The sequence below is a fragment of the Atractosteus spatula genome, chromosome 19 (genome assembly GCF_055471065.1).
Source record: "Atractosteus spatula isolate fAtrSpa1 chromosome 19, fAtrSpa1.hap1, whole genome shotgun sequence".
NCBI classification, from domain to species: domain Eukaryota; kingdom Metazoa; phylum Chordata; class Actinopteri; order Semionotiformes; family Lepisosteidae; genus Atractosteus; species Atractosteus spatula.
In genome coordinates this window covers 13,314,103-13,337,878 of record NC_142724.1, presented here as the reverse complement: position 1 = coordinate 13,337,878, position 23,776 = coordinate 13,314,103, and the positions used below count along the sequence as shown (strand labels likewise).

General features: G+C 42.3%; 1 protein-coding gene across 1 annotated transcript in view; it reads right to left on the bottom strand.

Moving 5' to 3' along the window:
* rtel1 (regulator of telomere elongation helicase 1) overlaps window positions 1-23,776 on the bottom strand; it is a 71,649-nt gene that overhangs the window by 15,487 nt on the left and 32,386 nt on the right. The window contains exons 16-28 of the mRNA XM_088937311.1: window positions 23,613-23,694; window positions 22,563-22,695; window positions 20,153-20,266; window positions 18,531-18,571; window positions 17,989-18,074; window positions 17,832-17,909; window positions 17,538-17,615; window positions 15,453-15,599; window positions 13,987-14,102; window positions 12,820-12,943; window positions 10,071-10,245; window positions 9,654-9,811; window positions 2,009-2,104 (exon numbers count right to left, since the gene is read on the bottom strand). Coding sequence (XP_088793437.1) covers window positions 2,009-2,104; window positions 9,654-9,811; window positions 10,071-10,245; window positions 12,820-12,943; window positions 13,987-14,102; window positions 15,453-15,599; window positions 17,538-17,615; window positions 17,832-17,909; window positions 17,989-18,074; window positions 18,531-18,571; window positions 20,153-20,266; window positions 22,563-22,695; window positions 23,613-23,694 — 1,428 coding nt within the window. The remainder of the gene's footprint in view (window positions 1-2,008; window positions 2,105-9,653; window positions 9,812-10,070; window positions 10,246-12,819; window positions 12,944-13,986; window positions 14,103-15,452; window positions 15,600-17,537; window positions 17,616-17,831; window positions 17,910-17,988; window positions 18,075-18,530; window positions 18,572-20,152; window positions 20,267-22,562; window positions 22,696-23,612; window positions 23,695-23,776) is intronic.

The following is a 23,776-nucleotide window of genomic DNA, read 5'->3' as shown; positions in this document are numbered from 1 at the left end:
GGACTTATATAATTATATAACTTATATAATATAATGAGATTTAATCAAATCCACACACTCTATAGGGATTAGTGAAGCTGTTGCCTAGCTCCAGACTCTGTACTGAAGGTCTTTTTGAGTCAGACGTAACAGATGATACAATACGATCAACACCACACCCAAGCAGAAGTAAAGTTCACTCTATTAAAACTCCACAAACCTGAAATGAATCCAAATGGGTGTTTAAGCGCTTGTGGGGAGGAATTCTGCAAACCATTAATTCCATGACACAGATACACATTTAGTTAACGGGCTTACTGTTTAAGATGTGGAGGGGAATGTCCTACATAGAAACGGTCTATAAATTCCTTTCATACCATACATGTGTGCAGATAACGTTGCTAATATCAGAGACGGATGGATTTTTTCTTTTTCCCTGTACCTGTCCCTCTAACGGCTTCTTACAATTCAGGGTTGCAGGGTAGCCAGAGCCTTTTGACAAGCAATAGGTTCAAGGCACTGAAAAGGATGGCATTTCATCACATGGCACACACAGCCATAAAAACAGACACACACACACTCAATTTTTCCTAGAAGTCAATTAACCTACCGGCACAGCACGTCTTTGGACAGTGGGAGGAAACCGGAGGACCCAGAGGAAACCCATGTGAACACGGGGAGAACATACAGACTCCACACAGACAGCCCCCCAAATATTGCAGCATTGAACCCAAGGTGCCAGCAATGCCAACCACTGAGCAGCACCAGGCTGCACAGGCAAAAAAAATAAAAGAACATCTCATCCACTTTCTAAGCAAGTGAAAACACCTGACCCAACCTAAATTCTGAAACAAGCTTGGGTCAGTGCTGGACCCGGGGAACATCCGCTGCTCCCGCCAGTCAGGCTGTGCACGCCAGCTCATCTGGTAAGCATCTCTGTCCACAGCCTGAACTGGGGTGTCATTCTCCAAGCTGTGGCCTATGCTCACTGAGCACAGCACCTACAGTACCAGGCCCCGATACCTCTCAGGGCTGGACTTGTTCAAGGAGGCTTTTATCTCGCTGCACAGTCAGACCTAGGTCAGTCCTGCACGATCGACTACTAGGAGGTCACTCAACCTTTGAGGTCAAGGAGTTTTGCCACTACGAAGGCTGAACAGGGGCTACACCTGACTAATGCCAATTGTACTGTCTTACATACAGTAAGAATGTGCAGACCTTTCAGATATGCTACACAAGGTAGGTGTGGCAAAGAGCAATTTGGTTCACAAAAAAGTGTAAAGACGGCAATAGAGAAAACGGAACATTAAGCATATTCATGTGACATTAAAAATATGTACTTTATTTTAGCAAGGAAAAATCAGGCACACCTCATTTGTGAATAAAAGTTGGACTGTATATCTAAAGGTGAAAAGAACGTGCTATACGCATTTTACAAAGCACAAGATATAATTAGTTGTAGGCTAAAGGTCACTGTGGGATTACAATCTGAGCCCTGTACATTTCTCCCCTTAATTCAGCTGGGGAAGCCTCTTCTCCACCTGCCATGCTGTGAGGAGGGGCCGCTGTTACATAATGGCTGCTATGACACACTCAAGTGGGGTCTGCCCTTCAGTCCAGCTCTATAGTTCAGCTACTGAAGTGCTGAACTATAGAGCTGAAAACGCGAAACATACCATGAAAACAATACTGTTGAGAAATGAAGGGAGGGGAAACAGTACGTAGCACCAGCGTATATCCTGGACATAAATGGTGGCCACACTGAGCTGACAGCTCTCGCTCTGATGGGTATTAAGAGTGGGGAGATCCACACATGGCCCATGGCCCCGCTCATCTGTGACACAGTTTGCACGATTAAGTGGATGGAACAAGCCCAGCCAACTATAAAGCCATGATGTAAATAACTTTCACAGGAGAAACAAAAAGTGTCAAGATAGCTTATGATAACCCTGGGGAAAAGAACAGGCTCGCTTCCAGAACTTGTCAGAAAAGCAAAGCAGCAAGACGGATATTCGTAGAGCACACCTACCCTGTCCTGGACGACTTTAATCCTTCTCTTCCCTCCTCGCAGCTCGTCCTCTAATCGCTTGTCATGCTGAAGGGACAACGTGGACAACCGGCTGGCCTACAGAATGAAATAAGTTAGGCCAGGGCTATCCCTGTGGTGCAGACACTGACACAGGTTCAATTTCCCAAAACAGCGCCCCGTGACATCCTGACAGGCGAAAGAAAAACAGCACTTACAAGGGTGAAGCTGTGAATTCCAGTGCCAGCTCCATAACGGATAAACTAAAACAATTAAACCCAACTGAATCCCAGGTGCCGCTCAAATAGAGGATTTATTCTCCATCCCACTCCCATCGTTCAAACCCACCTGACGAAAACGTTTGCCCAGCAGTTTTTGCTCTTAACAGAACAATAAAAGAGTAAATGCAAAGTCAGGCAAATTGATGTACTGTAGGAGAAAAAAAAATAATGGCAGTACATTGAATGGATATCTCAGGAGTCCCGCTGAAGTACTGTCATTCTACGCAAAAATGAGCTACCTTTGAAGAAGGACAGCATGAGCCACATACATCTAAACGTGTGCATCTGTGACAGGATTTTGTTTTGTCGATTCAGAGATTCATTCTGCAGTAACTGTTACTGGGCTGCAAATACTGCATAAACATACTGTAAACATGAGCAGTTACAGCACATCTCAGCCCACATTACCTGAGAAATGCATAATTAGGGGATGTGGAGAAAAAGTAATGTGAGAAAGGATTTGATTAAAAAAAAAGAACCCTTTTCCTGGAGCTGCCAATGTTTTGTTTTAACACGTGCTGTTTAACATTTAACTGGGTCTGATGATTTTCATCTGAATACACGACTCATTAACTCAGGTGTGTGCATGTGTGGTGACCCTGAGGAACAGTACGTGTGCTGCAGAGCGTACTGCAACCTGTGAAACACTGGACGACCTGCTACATACAAAAAATAAACACTAACACTTCCTACTAGGACAGAATAAAACCAAACGCATAGCTACACTGATCTGAAATTACACCCTTTTCGTACAAGATAATACAAGCCTAATGCGATTTGTCAGTCGCACTTGCAAGTCACACTTCGACACGTTCGGGAAAAGTTCCACAGATGCTAAAGGCTGCTTCTTCCTTTATCTTCTTCAAATCGCACTTTCTGAATTGTTTAAGCACAGCATCAGAAAACCTCACGGCTCACAGGGAGAAAGCAGAACCATAATGTATTCTGGGAAAATCTTATTCAGTACTTTCTGGGCGATTAGTAAAGTCAAGTAGCCTATATAAAGTATTACTGGGAACTCAGTAAGGGCTGGATGGAGTCTCATGGTACTACACTCTGCACAGGTTGCGGTTGTGTGTGACAAAACTTTGTTAGAGACCAGTAAAAACACTATAAAATGTCTAGGCTAGACTGGTCTAGTAAATAAAAGCATGAACCAGCTTCTCAGCATCACAATATGACTAAAATCACTTCAAAATACTTCTAAGATAATACATTGTCTTGTAGTATTTTTTGAGCTGTGAATCAAGGCTTAATCTTTTATCAAAGATGATATTTTTCTTTAAATTTTAAATAAAAAAAAACATTGAAATCATTTGTCAACAGATTGACAGATCCAACATACTGCTTGGGCACAGAACCTACTACCAAAAATATAATGCTAAACTAAATTTCATTCAGTAGAACAGTCAGGTCCTAAATAAGGAGATGAAGATTTATAATTCTAGTATAGCAAACACTCAATGTAACAGTCTTTGGATTTAACAGACAAAGTCTGCTATAGGTGAATCTATAGGTGAACCCTGTGTGTAAAAAGTGAGACTTGCAACCGCAATAACATTTTAATACACAGCTAAGTAAAAATAAATACTACAGGTTTAAAATTCAGGAAAATTAAAGGTGCCCTATATGGGTACATCAATTGCTTATGATGGGTGTTTCATATACTTTAGTGACTTTTACACAGTATATTTACGACACAAAATGTCATTAACTGTTAGAAAAAGTCAAAGGATCCAGAAACCATATATATACACACACAAGGCTGATGCAAAGCAAAGAGCAGGGAAAAGACTGAAAATGTTTGACAGAGGTAAACTGCAAATTATGAACTGAGCCTCAGAGATGGTCCAAGATGTTTGGGGTCTCTAAATGTTCTTCAAGAATGCCTCTAGGGTGACTCTGAGGTGTACTTAATTTACTGTACTTAGTTAATACTTAGTGTACTTAATACTGGTCACCAAAGCGACAAAATAGTGCCTTTTTGACAGATCTCATCGAAGCCACATAAAGACGTTTCCAGAAACCAACCCATTTTTCAAAGCAGTCTATTAAAATATCACAACGTACAGCATTACATGTGAATCTGCACTTAAAAGCAGGTCCTCTGATCCCCTAATAAGCATGGGATCTAGTGTAAGGTGGTCTAAATCCTGACTGAGAGTTTTCAAGAATAGCATTCCAGGTGGTTCCGTGTTTTAACACAACTTTTTTGACCACCAACAAAAACGTTTTGGAAAATTTGACATTAATCTAAAATGACCTACAAGTGAACTGCTGAGGTAAAAATGGTTTTACGAGAGACCATAATAAAGCAGTTTTACAAGAAGGTACTACTGCCGTTTCCAGAGAACTGATTATAATAACAATAATACGCTTGATATAGAATATCCCTAAAAACACAGTAATTCCAAGATCTATTAAATTACTAATACATTTGATTTGCATAATTATCATACTGACTTCATGGGAAGGAAAATGACTCAATAGACACTTTACATTGCTGCAGGGGAATAATGAACTTACAGTAGGACCACTGGTGGAAGCATGCTTCCTCATTTGAATCTAAAACAATTCTTCTCTCACTTCACAGGTGAGTAGCTGCCAATATTGTCAGTACGTGAACCATATGAGTCAGCAAGTCGATCTATGGCAAAGGGCTTACTATCATTTTTATCAAAATAAAACAAGTGAAATGTTCTCTTCATAATTAAACCTCCACACCTTGACAGAATATGCAAATTCATCTGAACAGACAAATCATATTTAACTTGAAGAGTTATTCATGAGCTATAATCCATGTGCTACAAATGAGCTATCTATGTCTGTTCAGTTTGAAGCACTCCCCGGAGATGAGTTTTGCATATCTAGGGTGTTGTGCATCTAGGGAGTCATCTTGATTGCTACAACTTCAACAGCTGTTGTGTAAAGATGAGTGTAATGATTAATTATATGACTCCCTTTCAGTTTTATACATTACATATTAAGCTCACAGCATGGCCATCACAATATGTCACACTATTGTTTCAACTGTTAAAATTACCAGGACTAGAATTATTCCACACATATTGTGATTAATGCATTTTCTCATTGAATGCAGGAGTACACATAAAGCAAGTTGGTTAATCCCTTGAGTCTTCTCACATGCAGATCATTTCAAAGAGGACCAAACTTAGTTCATTGAGTGTTCACATATAAAACTATTTCAGTTGACAAAGACCAAGTTCTTTTCACTGGTCCAGTCCAGTATTTATTTCGACCGATTTCTGCCTCTCTTTGCTCTGTTGAAATGGACCCCATTAAACCACAAGACAAGAAACACCACATCCTCAAATGTTGCTGAAGATGGCTGCCAGAGAATTACTTTTGCAATACTGTATATTTATAGGATTGCTATTATGGGCGTTATCATAAGTATGTAAAAGCTAACTTGATAATAACTAACAGCGATATGACATATCACAGAACATTGAGCCTTATAATGAGAGCAAAGTTAATGTAATACAGGGTTGAACTGGAGCTTTAATAGAGAAAACAGAAACCCAAACAAGTGTGACTCCAAGTCCACTTTCCAACTCAGCTGTACTGTAATATGATCCAACATCTTCAGAAAAGGCCGGGTTACAAGCACACAATCCAGTCCTGACATTTGCCAAGCAGTGTGGCTAGAGATGCCTTACTTTACATTTGATGTTTTATTTGCTATTTTTCCTTACTTGTTAAAATGCAAAATAATGTTTGAAGAAAGAAATGTTAGAACTACACAACCCAACCGCAGGTCATTCAATTCACTTTGGATATACTAAAATAATTACTTTTTCGACTTATTCAAGCTCAATATCCAGAATAAGTTCATTTAGAATTTTAAACCTATTGACTTGAAACCTAGTTTTATTTCAAAGTTATGAATTATCAGTATGTTTTAAAAAGATCGAAATATTTTTTTCATTGTAATCCTACATATCTAAAAAAAAAAAGCGCTTAACTGTAGATTTGACACTCTGAACAAACTTAGCACTGTACTCCTCAGTCTATCCCAGCAATGCAAATGAACTACCCTGACTTTCACTTTTCCCGTTAAAAATCAACTGCTGATTGTCCTGTTTAATAAAGGATCTGGGATGGATTCCATAAAAATAAGGATATCTAATCTCCTATTACTGAAAAATCAATATTTACAACAGATTAAATATTACAGATTAACAGTTACTTTCCTGAACAGGAAATATTTCAGATGTAAAGAAGTAATATTAATTCATTCTGAATTAATTAATTAATTCCAGGTGGAAGCTGCACATTGGTGGTGGTGGAGGAGAGTCCCCATTACCTGTAAAGCGCTTTGAGTGGAGTGTCCAGAAAAGCGCTATATAAGTGTAAGCAATTATTATTAATTATTAATTTTAAACATTATGAGAAAGGGCATCTTCTGGAAGGGTCTACCTATGAGACAGCAGGAAAAAAAACTAATGTTTGCCAGAATAAGAAAGCCATGACATAAATACTGTCATACTGTAAATGATTAAAATCTGTTACTGTGTCAAGTGTGGTTATGCAACAAGTTGTATTTTTAAGGTCTATGTCAACTTCATGAGAAGACACCTCACAGCTTGAAATCACTGGACGTCACTTACCAGCCATGATTCACTGAGTGATTCTAATGGACACAATGGATAACTGTACTGGCAGGTTTCAAAGCCGCAAAGAAAATTATGCTTGAACTCTGGATTGTACCCGTTGTGGTCACATTACGTTTCTGGCCAGTTACGAGAAGGGACATAGTTAATCATGAGTAATCAGCTGCCACACTGAGTGGTGTGAAGTTGTGCACATTAGAGGGTAGCCTAATAATAGTTAATATTTAACAGTAAATTTAATTACTATGTTTGTGTATACGCCTCTTATATATATATAGTTCCTAGTGGGTACTGTTTTAATGTTTTCTCTTTCTTTTTTTTTAAAAGTAATAAACTGTTAATCACAAGAAAATTACAGTTCTCAACCACACCAGCATTTCCCAGAACTCCAGACATGCATGCTGGCAGGATTTAAATGGGAACTACAGTCCCAATCTCTCAGACTGGTTATTAAATCCCTGTAACAAAATAAATTAACTGACGTTCAAGAAAAAAAATGTACACATTTCTAATTAAGCACCAACTTGTGAACGTTGTGAAAGCACTGTGAATTGCCATGTTGTCGCAAACTCGCTTTTGAATTCCCGCGAACTGTGACGTGATTCGGCCCTTCCCGCTCACTAGTCTCTGTGATGACTACTGTAATGCGATGTATGAGTGAATACAGGTTGTGCAGCAGACATTTCACTGCTGAAAAGTTCCAACGTGATTTGCATGCAAAATTAACAAGAAAGTAGCATTTGTCTGCAAAACTGTCTTGAGGTCGAGAGCAATTGGATTATTGGATTAAAAAAGTTGTGCTCACAAGCCTGCTTGCTTACACGGTCATAAGGCTGCACACGTCACCAGATGTTTTGTTGCCTCGTCCTGAATCGCAAAATATGTTTCTGCACATACCTGGAAATTTAGTTTATTTTGTGATGTAAATTGGAGGTTCTACTAGTTACTTTGGTTGTGGTGTGAAGTGCACTCATCGATACTGATTCTTTCTAACCCCGAAATATAAAAATAGCACTGCTGGTCCGTTTTAACCTAAAGCAGCACTGCTGACTTTCTACCTGGACATGTAATAACAGACTGACTCATTTAAAAAGCTGTGGTAGTAGCAGGCGTCAAGCAAGTGAAATAGGTCCTGCTTGTGTCAGCTGTAATGTCTCACTTCTTGCTCTCCTGTGTTTAGATCTTGTGCACTCTTTGCCTTCCAGAAGCTTACAGGGAAACCTGTACACCTGTGTGCGCTGAAAGCTGAAAGTGGCTTAAAACTTTACACCCAGTCTTCCTACTATACTCTAATCAGTACTCATCATCTTCCCTGATGAGACATTGAAACCTTCTAAACTAAACGTGGGAATATTCTTCCCCAATGACTGAGCTGTAAATCACTCTAGATCTTTCTTTCAATAATCCAAACAAGGCCGCAAGCCTGTGAGCTGGTGGTAAATCACAGGGGCCAAAAGACGGCTCCTGTGCTATCCAGATTCTCTCTACATGTATTCAGAGCTGCACAGGAGCCTAGATGCAGACCTCTAGTTCTTATCCTCCTTGCTACTGACATACACCGTTTTTTTACACCACAGGCTACCTATTACCCAGAGAGCCAATCAGTTACGACCTTTTCCTCTCATTGACAGTTAGAACGTGTCTAATTTTCACTCCAAAAAGTGGCTTTACACCATCACCACAGGCAGGTATGGTAAATAATAAAACAGTTCCTGTTTCTAAGTTTCCTCAGGGGGGACACAGCAGTCAACAGGGACTGCCAGCATGGTTCCCTATTTCAATATTTTGCATAAACACTACTATTTTTTAAAGATATACATTTCAATATTTATTCATATTTCATTTTATATTTTTGTATATAATGTTTATATACTATATATATTTATATAAATATATATTATATATTTTGAGATAATGAAGAAAACAATACGCACACAATGCTCAGTACAGCTAGATGGACCTAGAACAGATAAGTGTGCTTGGAATGACCATTCTTGATCTGAGAAAGAGCACGGTTCATCTGAAATATAAAATCTTCAAGCTCACCTGGTGAGTCACTCTGATCAGAATTCGTTAAACTCAAATTTCTTGTGCTGTTCTCAGGGAAGCAGTTACTTTTAAAAAACTGAAAGACAACTACAAAACAGAAGGAAGTGTTCGCATTACTTTTCCTGTAACTTCCACTGTAACATCTTACTCAGTATTGTTTTATTACCCGAGTGCACTGTGAGGTTTCGTTTTTGCTTCTGGTTAGAGTGCAGTTTTCTATTGATATTAACTCATGCTCAGGAAAGCTCATCAGTTACTCAGCGTTAAAGCTCAGTGTTACCGGCACAACAGGCAATAGGCATTCTGGAAAAACACCGACTGGCACAGCAACAGCTTTGGAATTGAGAAGAACAAGCAGACTAATTACAGTGGCGAAAAGGAACTCATAAAAGGGCAACAGTTCAAAAGATTATTTTTAGGTTTCCTTATGTTGGCAGCTGCTTTCAACCCGTGCACAGTGGTTAAACAGGTCCAGGTGAGATTTCATCCAGCTAATGTTACCGCCTTCATGCAATTTGGCACCATGTTAGACTGGCAAAATCCGTCAGCCTGCAGCCCCTGAGGACTGGGTTTTCAGAAGCCTTTTCAAATGCCTTCCCCCCCCGATCAACACTGCGCTCAGTGACATGAAGCATCAACAACAACAAAAAACGATTTCCAGCCTATCCTTTTAATCCCCCTCACCTTTTCCTCTCCCACCAGCTGCTCCTCTTCCTCCCCTCTCTTCCTCTCATTATGATCTAGGGCGTCTAACAGGCTCGCTGGCTTCCTGCGCCCTGACTCCATCTCGCTCTCGTACTCGATGCACAGCCTCGAAAGCCCGTCTTGTGCCGCGGAATCATCTGAGGGGGCAGAAGGACCCATGAGGCACAAATAAAAACAGCAAGCAAGCCGAAACTCAACTGCGGCGCTGTTGCTCGAAACCTTGAGAACCACTGGCGCCGTGCTGACACGCGGGATTGTCCTCATCACAATCGCCACCAACAGCTCACGTGCGTTTCCAGTTCTTTCTAAGCCATCCCCTTACTTCCTGCACCGCCGCGTTTGCTGACCTGCCGTCTCCCCCTTGTGGGGAAAGGCCCGTTTCGTGGGAGTACTCACCAAGCCGTCTCTTTTTAAGACTCGGGACGTGTGCTTCTAAGGCCTTGGCTTTCTGCACCGAGAGGCCCCGGGCTGACAAGGGTGAGGCAGAGGCCGCGCAGCTGCGGGACGTGTCCCTCGAAGAACACACTGCCGCACACTTGGACAAGGACGCCTTTCCTTTGGGAGGAGGCACCTGAGAAATATGGACACAGCAGACGATCAGGAGACAGGCTCGAACCTGTGCGTCTCTTGTGGGATCAGTAAGATGACCGATTGGTTCCCATTTTACAAATTAAGGTTTCCATATCCTTTTCCGTCATCCTTGTCTGCTTTTGACCGTATCTTATCTTCCGTTCTCCTGTGTGCAGATTATCTTTGCTAACGTCAGCTCCCCCCCCCCCCCCCGTCTCTTTAGCTGAAAATCGCAGCTCCTTTCATCTTTTATTCCTGCCTATACAAAAGTGTTCACCTTCTCCTGCGCGACGTCAACGGTTTGCAAGACGAAGGCATATCGATCAAGGCAGCGCAAGACAGCAGGCAGCTCACCAAAGCAGCCAAATATAAAAAAACAAAGAGCTTGAAAGGAGAAGTGACATGCGTCTTCCTCCGTACAGCTACTCCTGCAGAGTTCCTCGAGGACTTGGAGAGAACTGTGAAGGGAATCAACTCTTTACAGAGAAACGCGCAGCAAAGGGTAAACTGGGGCAGCATGAAATCCACAGACGGTCTTTGTGAATTCTTGTGGGCCACCACTTTTAGCATTACCGTTTCCTCTTTGTAGCCTTCAATGATAAAGGCATTGCTTACAGAACGACATTACAGAATAAAACGCTCCAAGAGCGCAGGAAAGTTGCTCGGGTGTCTCACCCAGAATGGGCAACCATGTTACAACCGCGGCGGCGGTCAGAACAAAGCAGGTCAGTAATTCCGACCGTGTCCACACCGAACACAGGGGACCGTGATGAAAGCAAGCAGACCACTGTTCAGAGGCACAAATAAAAACCTTGGATTCTTACTGCCTCTCTTGCTAGAAACAAAATTGGGAAATACTTTCATTAATCCATTTTCCAGCCTCTTCTTCCCATTTGGAGTTGGGGGGCAGCCTGAGCCTATCCCAGCAAGCGATGGGCACAAAGCAGGGTACACCCTGTGGCACGTCAGTACATAGCAGGGCAGACAGACACAGAGACACGCACACAAGCACACCTAGAGCCCATTTCCCCAGAAGCCCATTAACCCCCCAGTATGTCTTTGGACTGGGGGAGGAAACACAAACTATATGGTACAACATCCAAACTCCACACCTCAGAGAGCACCCCAGCTCCAGAACTGAATCCCCTGTCCCAGTGCTACAGCACTGTGCGGCCCATAGCAGAAATACTTACAGAATAATACATTTTTTTACTTATTCTTTTCATTAAAAAGATTAGAATACATAATCATTAAAAAGAGTATAATTACCGTTTGAGTTTACCAATATGTGTAAATGCATTTACTGTATTGTACTGATCTGTTCAACCTGCACCAAGAGGCTTGGTTATAGCACATCTCCCTCAGTTAGCATGAAAAGTGTACCAGTACCACAGTCAACTTTATAAGATGGCCTGACCATTTCACTATAGAGGTATCAATGACTTGCAAGGCTGGAGACCTGTAATGTGATGCAGATGAACGAGGCTTAATAAACACTCGGTCGTGTAGTTGGGATTCATCTGCATTTCTCATTTTATTGACTTAATACTTATAAAGCCTGATGTATGTATTATAACAAACAATTATTTGGATCCGATAACTGTTTGTACTTTGTATCTTTACTTGAGAATGGATTTTTCAGCTTAGAAGGCAATAATTATGCTGTAACCATCTTTGGTTTTTTTTGGGGGGGGGATTTCCATGTGGCTATAAATGAATGACCTGCTTGTGTTTTAGTTTAAGATATTTACTGGGACTGAATATCTTCAAACTGCAGACATAAAAGCATGTCTTCAGCAAAATGATTCCTTTTCCTCAATTTTTAAAATACATTTTATGAGGGGTTGGCCATCTGTTTCCAACTTCTTTGAATTGCCAGACACTTTCTCATTTCCGCTCTCTGCCATGACCATCCGTGATGGTCCAAAAAAAAAGTTGGAGAAGTGAAAGCTTGTTTACTTCTCTATTTTATAAAAATAATATGCATCCAGACCGATGGCTCTCTTAGCTGACCAATGCTCTGACAACTCTTCACCAAAAAAGGCAGCAGAAAAATCTAAAATGCAATAGAAAAACACCTAGTGAGGAAGTTAAAGCTCAGGCGATTTCATAGGAACTCATTTCCTAATGGAGCAGAACCCACAGCCCTGGTGTATTTGTAATCGGGGGGGCAGACTGCACCTGACTCAAAACCGCAGGTTGGAAACATAACACTTTCTCCTTTTAGACTTCTGACCCCTAAGTGCACTCTTTACGTCGAGAATCTCTAAGGAAAGTAAAAAGATACCAGAAATCTGTAAAATAAATGGAATAAAAAAATGTCACACTGTAGGTCCAAGTATAATATTCTGTAGCCTGACATCTAACCACTTTCAAATGAGAAATGGGAGCAATGTGGGGTTGCCCTGTGGACAGGACGCCAGTCCATCACAAAGTAACACACAGACACACACACACACCAGGGCCAATTCTTCCAGAACAATTAACCTACCATCCTGTCTGGCCATGCCATCCCACCTCACCCATATCTCTGTTACATTACGGTTTAAAACTTTCCACCGGTTCAGTTACTCACGATCTTCTGAGCCACTCTGAAAAACTGCGCCACGTCTCGTATCACGTGTCCGAAGTTGTCGTACACTCGGACGTAGGGGCGGACCCACGAGGGTAACTGCGACCGCGCATCGGCGGACATAAACCTGAAAGGACAAGGTGGCAGGCGTCAACTCTTCCAGGTCGTTACCCACCCACCCTGTATCAGACAGCTCCAGGATCGCCGCACACTGTCCTCAAGTTAGTCGGGACGCCTGTCCATTGCACACTGACGGGTTACCGGGACACCGATTACTGGATCCTGCAACCCAGGACCCAGGAGCAGTGACGCAGCAGCGCTAATCCCTAGGCCTCCATGCCACCCCTTTTGCCATTATTGTATTTGCTGTCAAACAAACACATTGGTGAGTCACTCCCAAGTGACTCACTCCAGTAAAGGGGCTTGCCCACACGGAAGTTGATTTCTATGCTCGCAGGTTCGAGCCTGGGTCATGTTACTAGCGGACTGTGACTGGAATTCCCCATACTTGGGCACACAATTGGCCAAGTGCTGACAAGAGCAGGGTGGGGATTAGCTGGCTGGGGCTCATCTCTTGGCACCACAGCCCCCCCCAAAGACAATAAATGAGTTTATTGCCATTATACTCATATACAGGTACTGTATATGGTATAACGAAATGCTATTTAGCTAGCTCTCAGACAGCAAGAAGTACAAAAAAACCAACAACAATACAATTGTATAAGAAAGACAGAGATAACAGGCAATGTTCTCCCCCGTTTCTAAACAATGATTCTAAATTTATCATTAAGAAAATACTTTTTCACCCCCGGCTTACAAAGCAGCATTCTAAAAGCACAACAAAACATGAAAGCTTGTTTTCTTTGCTTCTTCAAAGGCCACCCATTATGTCAGTAGCCTGTAAATGTAGCGGCTGCCAATTTGAGAAGTCAAAACATCCTTTTCCAAAACTTAAAAAGAAAGAATCAGCACTTAGAGCACTTCAGTGCCCACTATGCTATCAGACAAATCACTGTAAAACACTGTCACAGGTGTTAGTGAGATGGTTTTGATGCCTGCCTACCGCGCTGTGTGGGCTTGAAAATCGCAACGACTTCTGCAGACACTCAGAGCCACGTCCCGTCAGGTGGGACAGAAGGAGGACGACACAGCTAAGGTGTTGCTGCTCACCTGTGGTCGCACAGGAAAATGGCGCCATAATCCTCCCGGTGCCTGATGACTCTGCCGATGGCCTGGTTGACAGCCCGGGATGCCTGCTGCCGGTACCACTCCTGTCCCGACAGGTACTGATCCAGAAACACACGCAGGGACAGGGACAGGGACAGCGGCAGAACATCAGGTCCTAGTTCTCTTTTTCAGGCTTGATTGTTGTTATTTTAACTCCATCCATTGTTGAACCACTTATCAATTATAGGTCATTCCTCTGTGGTGGTTACACAGCCTAGGTGTTGGCACAGGACTGCATGCCATTCAAAGCTTACAGCGACTGAACCTGTATTGCGAGCTAAGTCAGAGGGAAAGACAAACACATAACAGACACTGCTCTTTTCCAATAGTTCCTTCATACGAAAGGTAATTGGAGTGGCTGGGTCGCAGCCAACTAATGACATGACCCAGGCTTCACGAACCAGTGATTAAATAGCTCAGCCTGCGCTCGGAGCAAGAGCCTGGAATGGTCAAGTCATTCAGGAGACCTTCTCTGCTGTCTCCTTATTTCGCACAAAATATCCTAAACCAAGAGGCGCCAGGAAAATGCTATTTTATGCTGCTACAAATAATTATTATTATTACTGAGTGGTTGAAATCAGTAAGTTTCCACTGCATAAAAATGTCTTCACCTTTGTTTTTGGCTAATGAATATGTAGATAAATAGATGCGACCTATTATCTCAAATCTAGGTTATTTACATTTTATTTGCAGGATCATGTTTTTGACTCGTGTCCTAGGAAAACACTCTGCTGTGGCTTCACGAGAGTCTCTTTCACAGAATGCCAACACGGTTACCACTTTAAGATGGCGAAGTTACCTCGTAGTTCAGAGGGCATAAACCTGTTAGACCTGTTTTTTTTTTTTTTTAATTTTACATCACAAAGTCACAATATCCCTTACGACACCATTTTGCCCTACAGCCTGGGTGATACAGCTGCCATAGATCAAAGCAGCTTGTCACAGGTAAAGGGAAATGTCAGCAATAGCTTCTATATCTAATCATTGTCTTACTGTGCTTCCTTTTAGTCATCTTTCCTGTTGAAAATAACATTTTAATTTACCAATCAATTAGCATGTTCTTTCTTCTCAAAGGACAGCACCTAACTCTAAAAAAACCCCTAGCTGAGTCAGTATTTCTAGAATGTGCTGATGTGAAGAAGTATATTAATAAAGCCAAGACAAAAAAAGAGGAGTTCTCGTCAGGTTTCATCAAAATTAAACGGCAGAACGCCGTTTGAAAGAACAGATATCCGGCACCTACGTGTTAAAAATTAAGCTGACAGAGTGGAAAAGCTCTAGGGTGGCAGCGAACTCTCTAGAGAAGAATCGAAAAACGTGCACGTCAGCTATACGTCTCTTTCCAAGGCCGTGGTTTAATAACACGCAGGACCCCCGTTTAGCATCAGTCGGCCTCTCTCGCCCGTTACCTTCACCCCACCGGACGCTTTCCTCCGCATCTCGTCGAGAAACTGCATCTTCAGGATGACCCGCGGGTCCATACGAGGGGGGAAGGGCAGGCCGGTGATGATGACCCCTCTGCCGTTCGAGTCGGAGAAGTCCAGCCCCTCGCTGGCCTGGGAGCCAAACAGAGAGACCTGAGCAAAAGAGCGCTGTGGATCTGGGGGTGCCTACCGCGCATGCTGTCGCCGTTTGTGCAGGGACGTACTGGACGCGCACTAGAGCGCTCTAAATGGAGAATGAAGTGGGACATGTATATGTATATAGTGTATATAGTGATCACTTATCCAGCATCACAGTATCACCACTTAAGCACATTGTGAGAGGTGTTGATGGACTCTGTTAATTTAGCCTCAGACAAAAGTTACACTAAGATGTCATAAAGCTGACTTACTTTAGCAGCCCCTGTGGCTTAACGCTACATAGTAAAAGACAGGAACAACACCCACAAACAGGATAAACCAGACCAATGTCTGCTGCATATCAAAGGATAGAAGTAGTTACATATCAAAGAACAGCACTCAGATTGTGAAACAAACTTTCTTCTGACTGTATATAAGAGCTGGGAAACCCTTGCAGTTGGTCTGTTCTGTGGGGGCAGACCCAGCGTGCGTTGTCGGCCTTTTTGAGCTCAATAAAACTGAATCTGCACAAGACTGTGTCCTGCTCCTCTGATGAAGAATTTCCCACAACAGAGACCCCAACACATCCCTTTAAAGGGGAGCTGCAGCATCATTATTACATCTCGGGGTTCGAGAGAATTGGCATTGATGAGTGCCTTTCAAAGCACAGTGAAAGTCAAATGTACACAGTAAAGTGTTAAACCTCCAATGTACATCACAAAATAGCCGAAATGTTCAGATACGCGCAGCACCATGTTCTGTGATTAGTAATGAAGCAACAAAATATCTGGTGATAATTATATTATAAATAAGCAGGCTTGTGAATACGTCCAATAGAAATATTGCTCTCAAGTTCGAGACATTACTTACTTGTTAACTTTGCATGCAGATCACGTTGGAGCATTTCTGCAGTGATCTGTCAGCTGAACAACCTGTATGTATTCACTCGTGCATCACATTATTTTAGTCATTACAGTGACTAGTGAGCAGGAACGGCCAATCTGTAGCAATTTGTGCAAACGCGCGCTCACTCATGCAGAGACCAGTGTTCTGTGCCAAAATAGAGACCATACGGTACTTTCACAAAGTTCACGATTTGGTGCTTAATTTGGAATTTGTACATTTTTGGTGACATCCCTAAATTTATTTCGTTATCGAGATTTAAGAACCGGACTGAGAAATTGGGACTGCAGGTCCCCTTTAAAACACATTATCACGCAACACAGGGGGTACATGCTGTAAAAGACTCGGACACCGTCAGTACTTTGTTACCTGCAGAATGATTAAAGTCCGCCCTACACACAAGGTGCACATTAAAATCCAAAAGCAAATGCAACTGAAAGTACAACAATCAATTAGCCTGCCTCACTCCAGGATGTCAGTTTTACTGCTAGCAGAAACTTGTTTTCTACTCAGATCAAAAAAGTGAAAAGAAACCTCCCATTTAGTGCACCAGTGTGGAACTACAGGTTCCTCTCAAGATAGGGCTGGATGAGATCTTCAGATCGACGAGCTAGCAGTCAAGCAGGGGTGGAAGGCTGGCCCGATTACATACGAGACTAGACTAGCCTTTCTGGGGCTCTTTATTTCCTACCGGTCGTGAAAACGAGTCAAATCAAAACCTGGAGGACTGAACGTGACTTGCAGACTGTTATCAAATTGAAACTGGAACCAATGCTTCCCAGAGAAACCAAAGTGAAACTGCATGGAGGAAAACCACAGCTGTGCAGTTCGCAACCTGAAAGGAGTGATTAAGAGTGATCAAGTCGCGTTAGTCACGCTTGTTAATCCGACACTCGGAGCTACCGCACCTGCACGTTCTCAACCAGGCAGGACAGCATCGCGGAAGAGAGATTGCCAGCACCAGCTATTAGCCTTAATCGACATATAGGAAAAGCAAAGAAAGTATTAGACTCAAATGTTGCACCATACCTTTCCTCGGCACACAGCAAAGAAACTGGCTCCATTCAGTTTAGGGTCGATCACTTTACTGTAGTAGCCATCAATTACCTAGACCCAGAGAAAACGTTAATAAAATAATATAATACACACTAATGTATAACAATACATACATTATGATCTTTTGCATTCTTGTATATATGTTATATATATATATCACTATATATAATATACGTTATCTAATAATAATAGAAGACAATGATGCATACCATAAAATGGAACATAACTAAAAATCCAATAGTAATAATGTATACTGCGTGTGCAAACCTCAGTGAAGGTCCCTTTCCCCCGGGGCTCCACAAACATCGGCTTTACATCTTCGATTCTGCCACAGTGTCCATTCTCCTGGGAGAGCGAGGAGCAATTATTTCACTACACACAGCTGCAGCACTTAGGAAACAAAAACTTCAAGATGCACATTTACCTTCCAGTATTCGATGGTCTTATCCATCACAGGGTAGGAGGGAAAGAACACTAATAAGCCGTGAGGAACTACTCGTCCAACGTTCACTGAAAGGGAACCACGAAAAGTTTTTTTAAAAAAAAACTTACTGCGCTTCCTAAAACAATAAAAAAAAACAGTTATTCTGAATTTCTAGTCAATGGGAACAGTTTCCACAGAGAATGAAATCAAATCTTGAAACCTTGAAAGGCAAAACTTCCAAGCAGCTAGGAAGAAGAGACCTCTATTGAGCTAAAACGCGAAATTCTGAACCGGTCAAGGTCATGACAAGGATGAAACGACAGCACGGTGCTTCCAAAAACAATTCTGTTGATCTAAACCTTCGTTTCTTTTCAAAAACAAATTAAGAAAAAACTGTAAAAAAAAATGGGTTCAATGGAGACATCACAGCTGCATAGGGGATACTTCGGTAAAAGTAGCAGTAGTTCGTTGAGAAATCAATTATTTGAAACTGCTGGTATGAAACGGGATTGAAAATGAATAAGAAATAACATTGGCCTTACCAACAGTGTTCCCCAAGGATGCCATGTACTCAGGTAGAAACCTTTTAAGATAAGATAAGATTTTATTGTCCCCTGAGGGAATTTTTTTTATGGACACCCAGCACGCCTGTACATTTAAATAGAATGCAAAAGAAAAACATTGCACATTATACTACTGCACATGGGTTGTATGAGTCACAATTGAGTTTATCCTTGACATTTGCGTTGACAGCTTTAATGGATAGTGGAACAAAGGAATGTTTGTATCTGTTTGACTTACATTTGGGAACCCTAAAACGTTTGCCAGAAGGAAGAAGTTGATATTCAGAGTTGAGGATGTGGGAAGGATCTGATATAATTTTCCCTGCCTGTTTGATGATGGATTTTTCAAAGATTGTCTGCAGGGAGGGGTGCTGTTTCACTCCCATGACCTTCAAAGCTGTCTGGATGCGGCGGGTAATTTGCGATTTTAAATGAACTGATAGATTACCAAACCACACTGTAATAGCATATCTGATAATGCTCTCGATTACAGCACGGTAAAAGAGTAGCATTACTTCCTGTCGAACCCCAAACAGTCTTCACAGGAAATATAAGCGCTGCTGAACTTTGGAGCGAACACTCTCAACATGAGTAGTCCAGCACACGTGACTGTCTATGTGTACACCTTAGTACTTATGTGAATCAACCTGAGTGATAAGTTCGCCTTGGATTACAACCTGTGAGTGATCACCAACTGCTCCGGGTTCAAAAATTATTTCTTTTGTTTTTTTAGCATTCAAAATTAGGCTATTGTTGTCACACCACTGCACAAATCTTTTGGATTTAAGCACAACGGAGAGAGATGTTTCCATCAAAAAAAGATCTAACCTGACAAACGGCAAAAACCACAAATCTGAGCCTTTAGGTGTGTAGCTATAACTTGAGCAAAGCCATGCAATCCTGTTCTGCAAGAAGAGCCGACTATACAGAGGCTAGAGCAGGGAGCTGCAGAAGAACAAGTAGAAATTCATTCCATTTGGGAAAGAAAAAAACATGTTTTGTCTGTGTGAGGACGGGGGAAAGCAGGGATACTCACAAGAGCAGGAAAGGATCGGATAAGAGGACGAACAAGGGGAATATGAAACTGGAAAGGGGGTGACAGAGGGGACTCCAAAGAGCTGGAACTCGGGGTGACTTGTTCCAGCATAGTACGGAATACAGGTCGGTAATCAAATGGAGAGATTTAGAAAGAAATGGCACTTTGGACCCTCCCTTACACCCCATTCTCTCGTTTTCCCTTCTCCAACAGGAGTGTTTTTTAAATTTTGCTTTTCAAATTTCCGTAAAACCACAGCAATTTTTTTAAAATTCAGGTCTGCATAGACCACAGCCGTGTATACATAAATGGTAACTATTCAGGGCTGTATAACTGATCCCTAAATATGACCTCAGCCATGCACAAAGTAGGGCAGGAACCCATTACGAGACGGGACTGTCCATATATTTATGCAGCTGTACAATCTGTGATCTTTGACGGTCTTGGGTGTTTACAACTTCCCTTCAGGTGGAAAACCTCTGTGAAATGGAAATGTGTGCGTTCCGTAGAAAGCAGAGTCAAGCTTTTCCTTTGGAGAAGACAACTGCTGCAATTACTCTCTCACCTTCTGTCAAAGGCTGAACTCAGCTGGACGTTATCCGGCCCTTTGGGGATGATGCTAACAAATATCTGATGTTTAGCAATCACATGAGGGTTTTCCAAGGAAACTGGAAATGGACTGGAAGAGAGAGAGAGCGAGAAGTCAACATAAAAAGCTCACTGTGGGGAAAAAAATACCTAGAAGACAGAAAGCACAAACATGTGACTGGAGCAGAGGACAGATATGCCATAATGACAATAACAAAAAAACTCTTTAGGGACTTTTTTTAAAATTGAGACAGTGACACCTCATAGTCACCCTGTGGCATGTGTTCATCAAAGCTATCAGACCCCTCTGCTCAGCAAACAGGAGGCCCTGGAGTATGCAGACATCTGAGTGCGCACATAAGAGTTTACAGTAACCAAGGCCTGCCCCGTTTGTTTTCCTAATTCTTTAAGAAAAACAAAGTCACCACCTTCCTGTTGTGCAGTAAGTGGTGACTGAGATATTTTGACAGACTTTACTGAGTAATAGTGGATAACCCCGTTACAAAGCTTACTCCTGACATTCAACAACAAACGTCAAAGAGAAGCGTAGGAACGGAGACAAGAGTTAAAACACAGTGAGCCTTTTTCGATGCATCATTATTTCTTTCACAACGTAACCCCTGCCCAGTAATTTGCGTTTTCCAAACATGCTGTACACCACAATTTGTGAATTGGGTGAGCTGGAAGGCAGCACACTCCAGCCACCGAAGTGAGCGAGAACAGCAGCAGGAATTCCCAGAACCCACAATTTCATTTCCCCAGACGAAAATATTTGTCGGGAGGGGGGGCACTGCAGAAAGGGTGTGACATTAGCGAACTCCTGCCTGCCTCAGAGTGAGGGAGTCTGAACAAGGTCCCAGTATACTGGCTTCTGCTCTCTGTGCTCTGGCACAATCAACTGTTTCCAATCAACAGAACGCACGAGACGCCGTTAAAACCGGCTACAAACAGAAGAGAGGCCGTTGGGCCCATAGCGTCCCTCTGGGTCAGCGTTTGTCACACAGCTCTGTGACATAAACCAACACCGGCCAATTAGAGAGAAGGAGAAAGCCGTCTTGGCACTGAAGACAGAAGAGAAGAAAAATGAAATTTTACACTAGTGGTGCCAGAGTTTCCCCAACCTATAAGTGCCCTTCAGTTATGTAAATAATATTGCAGTGTAAAAAAGGCTGTCAGCACTTCCTTTAGATAACTAAAAGAAATCCACTTGTTTTTAGATCATAAGGAGCCACAGAGGCAACATTACAAACCTTGTATATCTAAGAGATGTAGATGTTTCTGATCAAAAGTGTCACCTAAATGAATACATATCTTTACATACGTCTATACAGTAGTCCAAGTCAATTTGTTTATGTGGGTAAGCACTATAGCTTGTTCACACATCCTTCAAATGTCAGAGTGCCAGCAAAGCCAAATGAAAGCAATCCTAACCACCTAAGAGATATGAGCCTTGCTGTTCAACTAAAGTGACAACAGACTCATCACTGTCAAAAAGGATGCATTTTGCACAAGGGATGCACCTAGTATGCAGGCAGCAATGTGTATGAGTACTGAAACTGCTCTTTACAAGAAACATACCTGTATGAGCCCAGCACCAGCAGGATTATGTTAACATAGTTACAAAAACACACGTGACGGCGTGCCGGGACGATGGTAACTATGGAATATGACTTCCGTGTTCGGCGTGTGTCTGTGTGCTCTTCTGCTTGGTGTGTATTTGCTGCTGCCTGGCAACCCGAGTTCCTGGCGTGTCCCCCTGCCTCTGTCGTGCGCGCTCGGCACAGACGTCGGCTGTGACGCAGCACACCCCTTGAGAACGCACCCGAAATATGACTGGATTTCCTTTGTGGCTTATTTGGTGTTTGCTGCCAGCCTTGCTGTTGTTTTATCTTTGCCCAGTTTACGGTTAGTGCTATGCATTGGGAATAGCAGTCAGCATGATGCAAATCGCTGAAGTATAGCACTAATTCTGGTTATGGGTTTCTCATCTCATTACTCAGTGTTTTCTGTGCATTAACAAGCTCTCAATCCTTCTACACGCATGCAATTCAAGACCCATGTCGTACAGCAACGGAATTAGTCCTTTGTGGGCAACTTTAAACTGAGCTTTTTTTACTCCACATCCTGTGCTTTTTTTCATGTGCATTGAGGCTGTCAGCATTTTGAGAACCAAAAGAAATACACTTGTTTTTAGATCAAAAGGCGCCACAGAGATAGCATTACAAAGCTTGGATATTTAAGAGCTGGAGAAGTTTCTGATCAAACGTGTCACCTAAATGCTTACATAACACTGTTATATCCATCTTTACAATTTGTAGACCTGACCTTTGTGAGCGTAAGCTGAAAAGGTCCATGGGGGAGAAAAAAAAAACTAAACAAACACTAACATTTGCATTTCGGAGGTGAAGGAGGACAGCGGGGAGAGGGTCCCACTGGTGAGGATGATGCAGCGCACGCCCTGATGCAGCAGCTCCTGCATGCTGAATCCAGGGGAGAAGCACCAGTAGCTCAGAACATTCCCTGCAGAAGAAAAACGGAACGGAAACAGGAGACGCGCGGTAATGCTCTTTATCTGGAAGCCCTTCTTCCCAGTTAAAGCCCTTTCAGTTAAGCCCTCTTCCCAAGAAGCAGAACAGAAATAAAAGAGGTTTTACAGATGACTGTATTCTTCGTGGAGGGCCGAGTACTTCTGGCAAGTACCCCTCTCATCACCGGTAACCACACAGGCATCTTTTAGAGGCAGGCAGAAGCAACAGCGGGCTTTTACGGCCGACTTGCTGGGAAGACACGTGCTTCATTTCGGTTTTAAAAAAACAACTGCTTCGTTTGAACTTCGGAGATATGCTCTCAACCCGCTGTAGGGATTGTCAGCGTGCCTCCTCACCCAGATCTTGACCTTATAAATAGACACTTCCAGATAAGCAAGACACAAATCTGAAAATGAAAAAGGGCATGGACACATGGAGAAGTGCCACAAATAATATTTGCTAGTCTGCAGTGCCCAGATGGCCAGAAGAGAATCTGCTTTGATTTACTCCGCAGTCTCATAAAGTAACAGAAGATCACAAAGTACTAGTTGACATCAGGCAGCCTAACCAAAACATCCAACTTATTTTAACCAGTGGGATTTCACAGCCTATTCTGCATGTTCAGGTTTAGGATTTCTCCTTTTCACCATTCAGTTCAAAGAAATACAGGGAATATTCCAATTCCTGAAAGGCAGCTTGAGAAGATGAATGGGGCAAAAAAAGGGTCAGTTCACAGTTGTTCTAGGAAACAAAAGGGGGAAAAATAATTTTCCATTAAAGAAAAGGGTTCTCTAAATCAGTTCAAATCTGGGGTACTGGTGGCTTGGGACACCGGCAGAACGCCACAGCTCACAAAAAAACACTTCATGGTTTACCGCGATAAACAAAAAGAAATGAAAACCTTGGTACCTTGTTTCTTGGAGGACGACGACGACCATATATCCGTGCTCTGTTTCTTTTTGTGACTGCTCGTGTCTCGATGGATATGCACCTGTGCAAACAGAGGATTTGACAGATTTTATTGTTTCATGGCAGTTATTGCTTCATCTAACTTCATTTTTAGAAAATAAAAA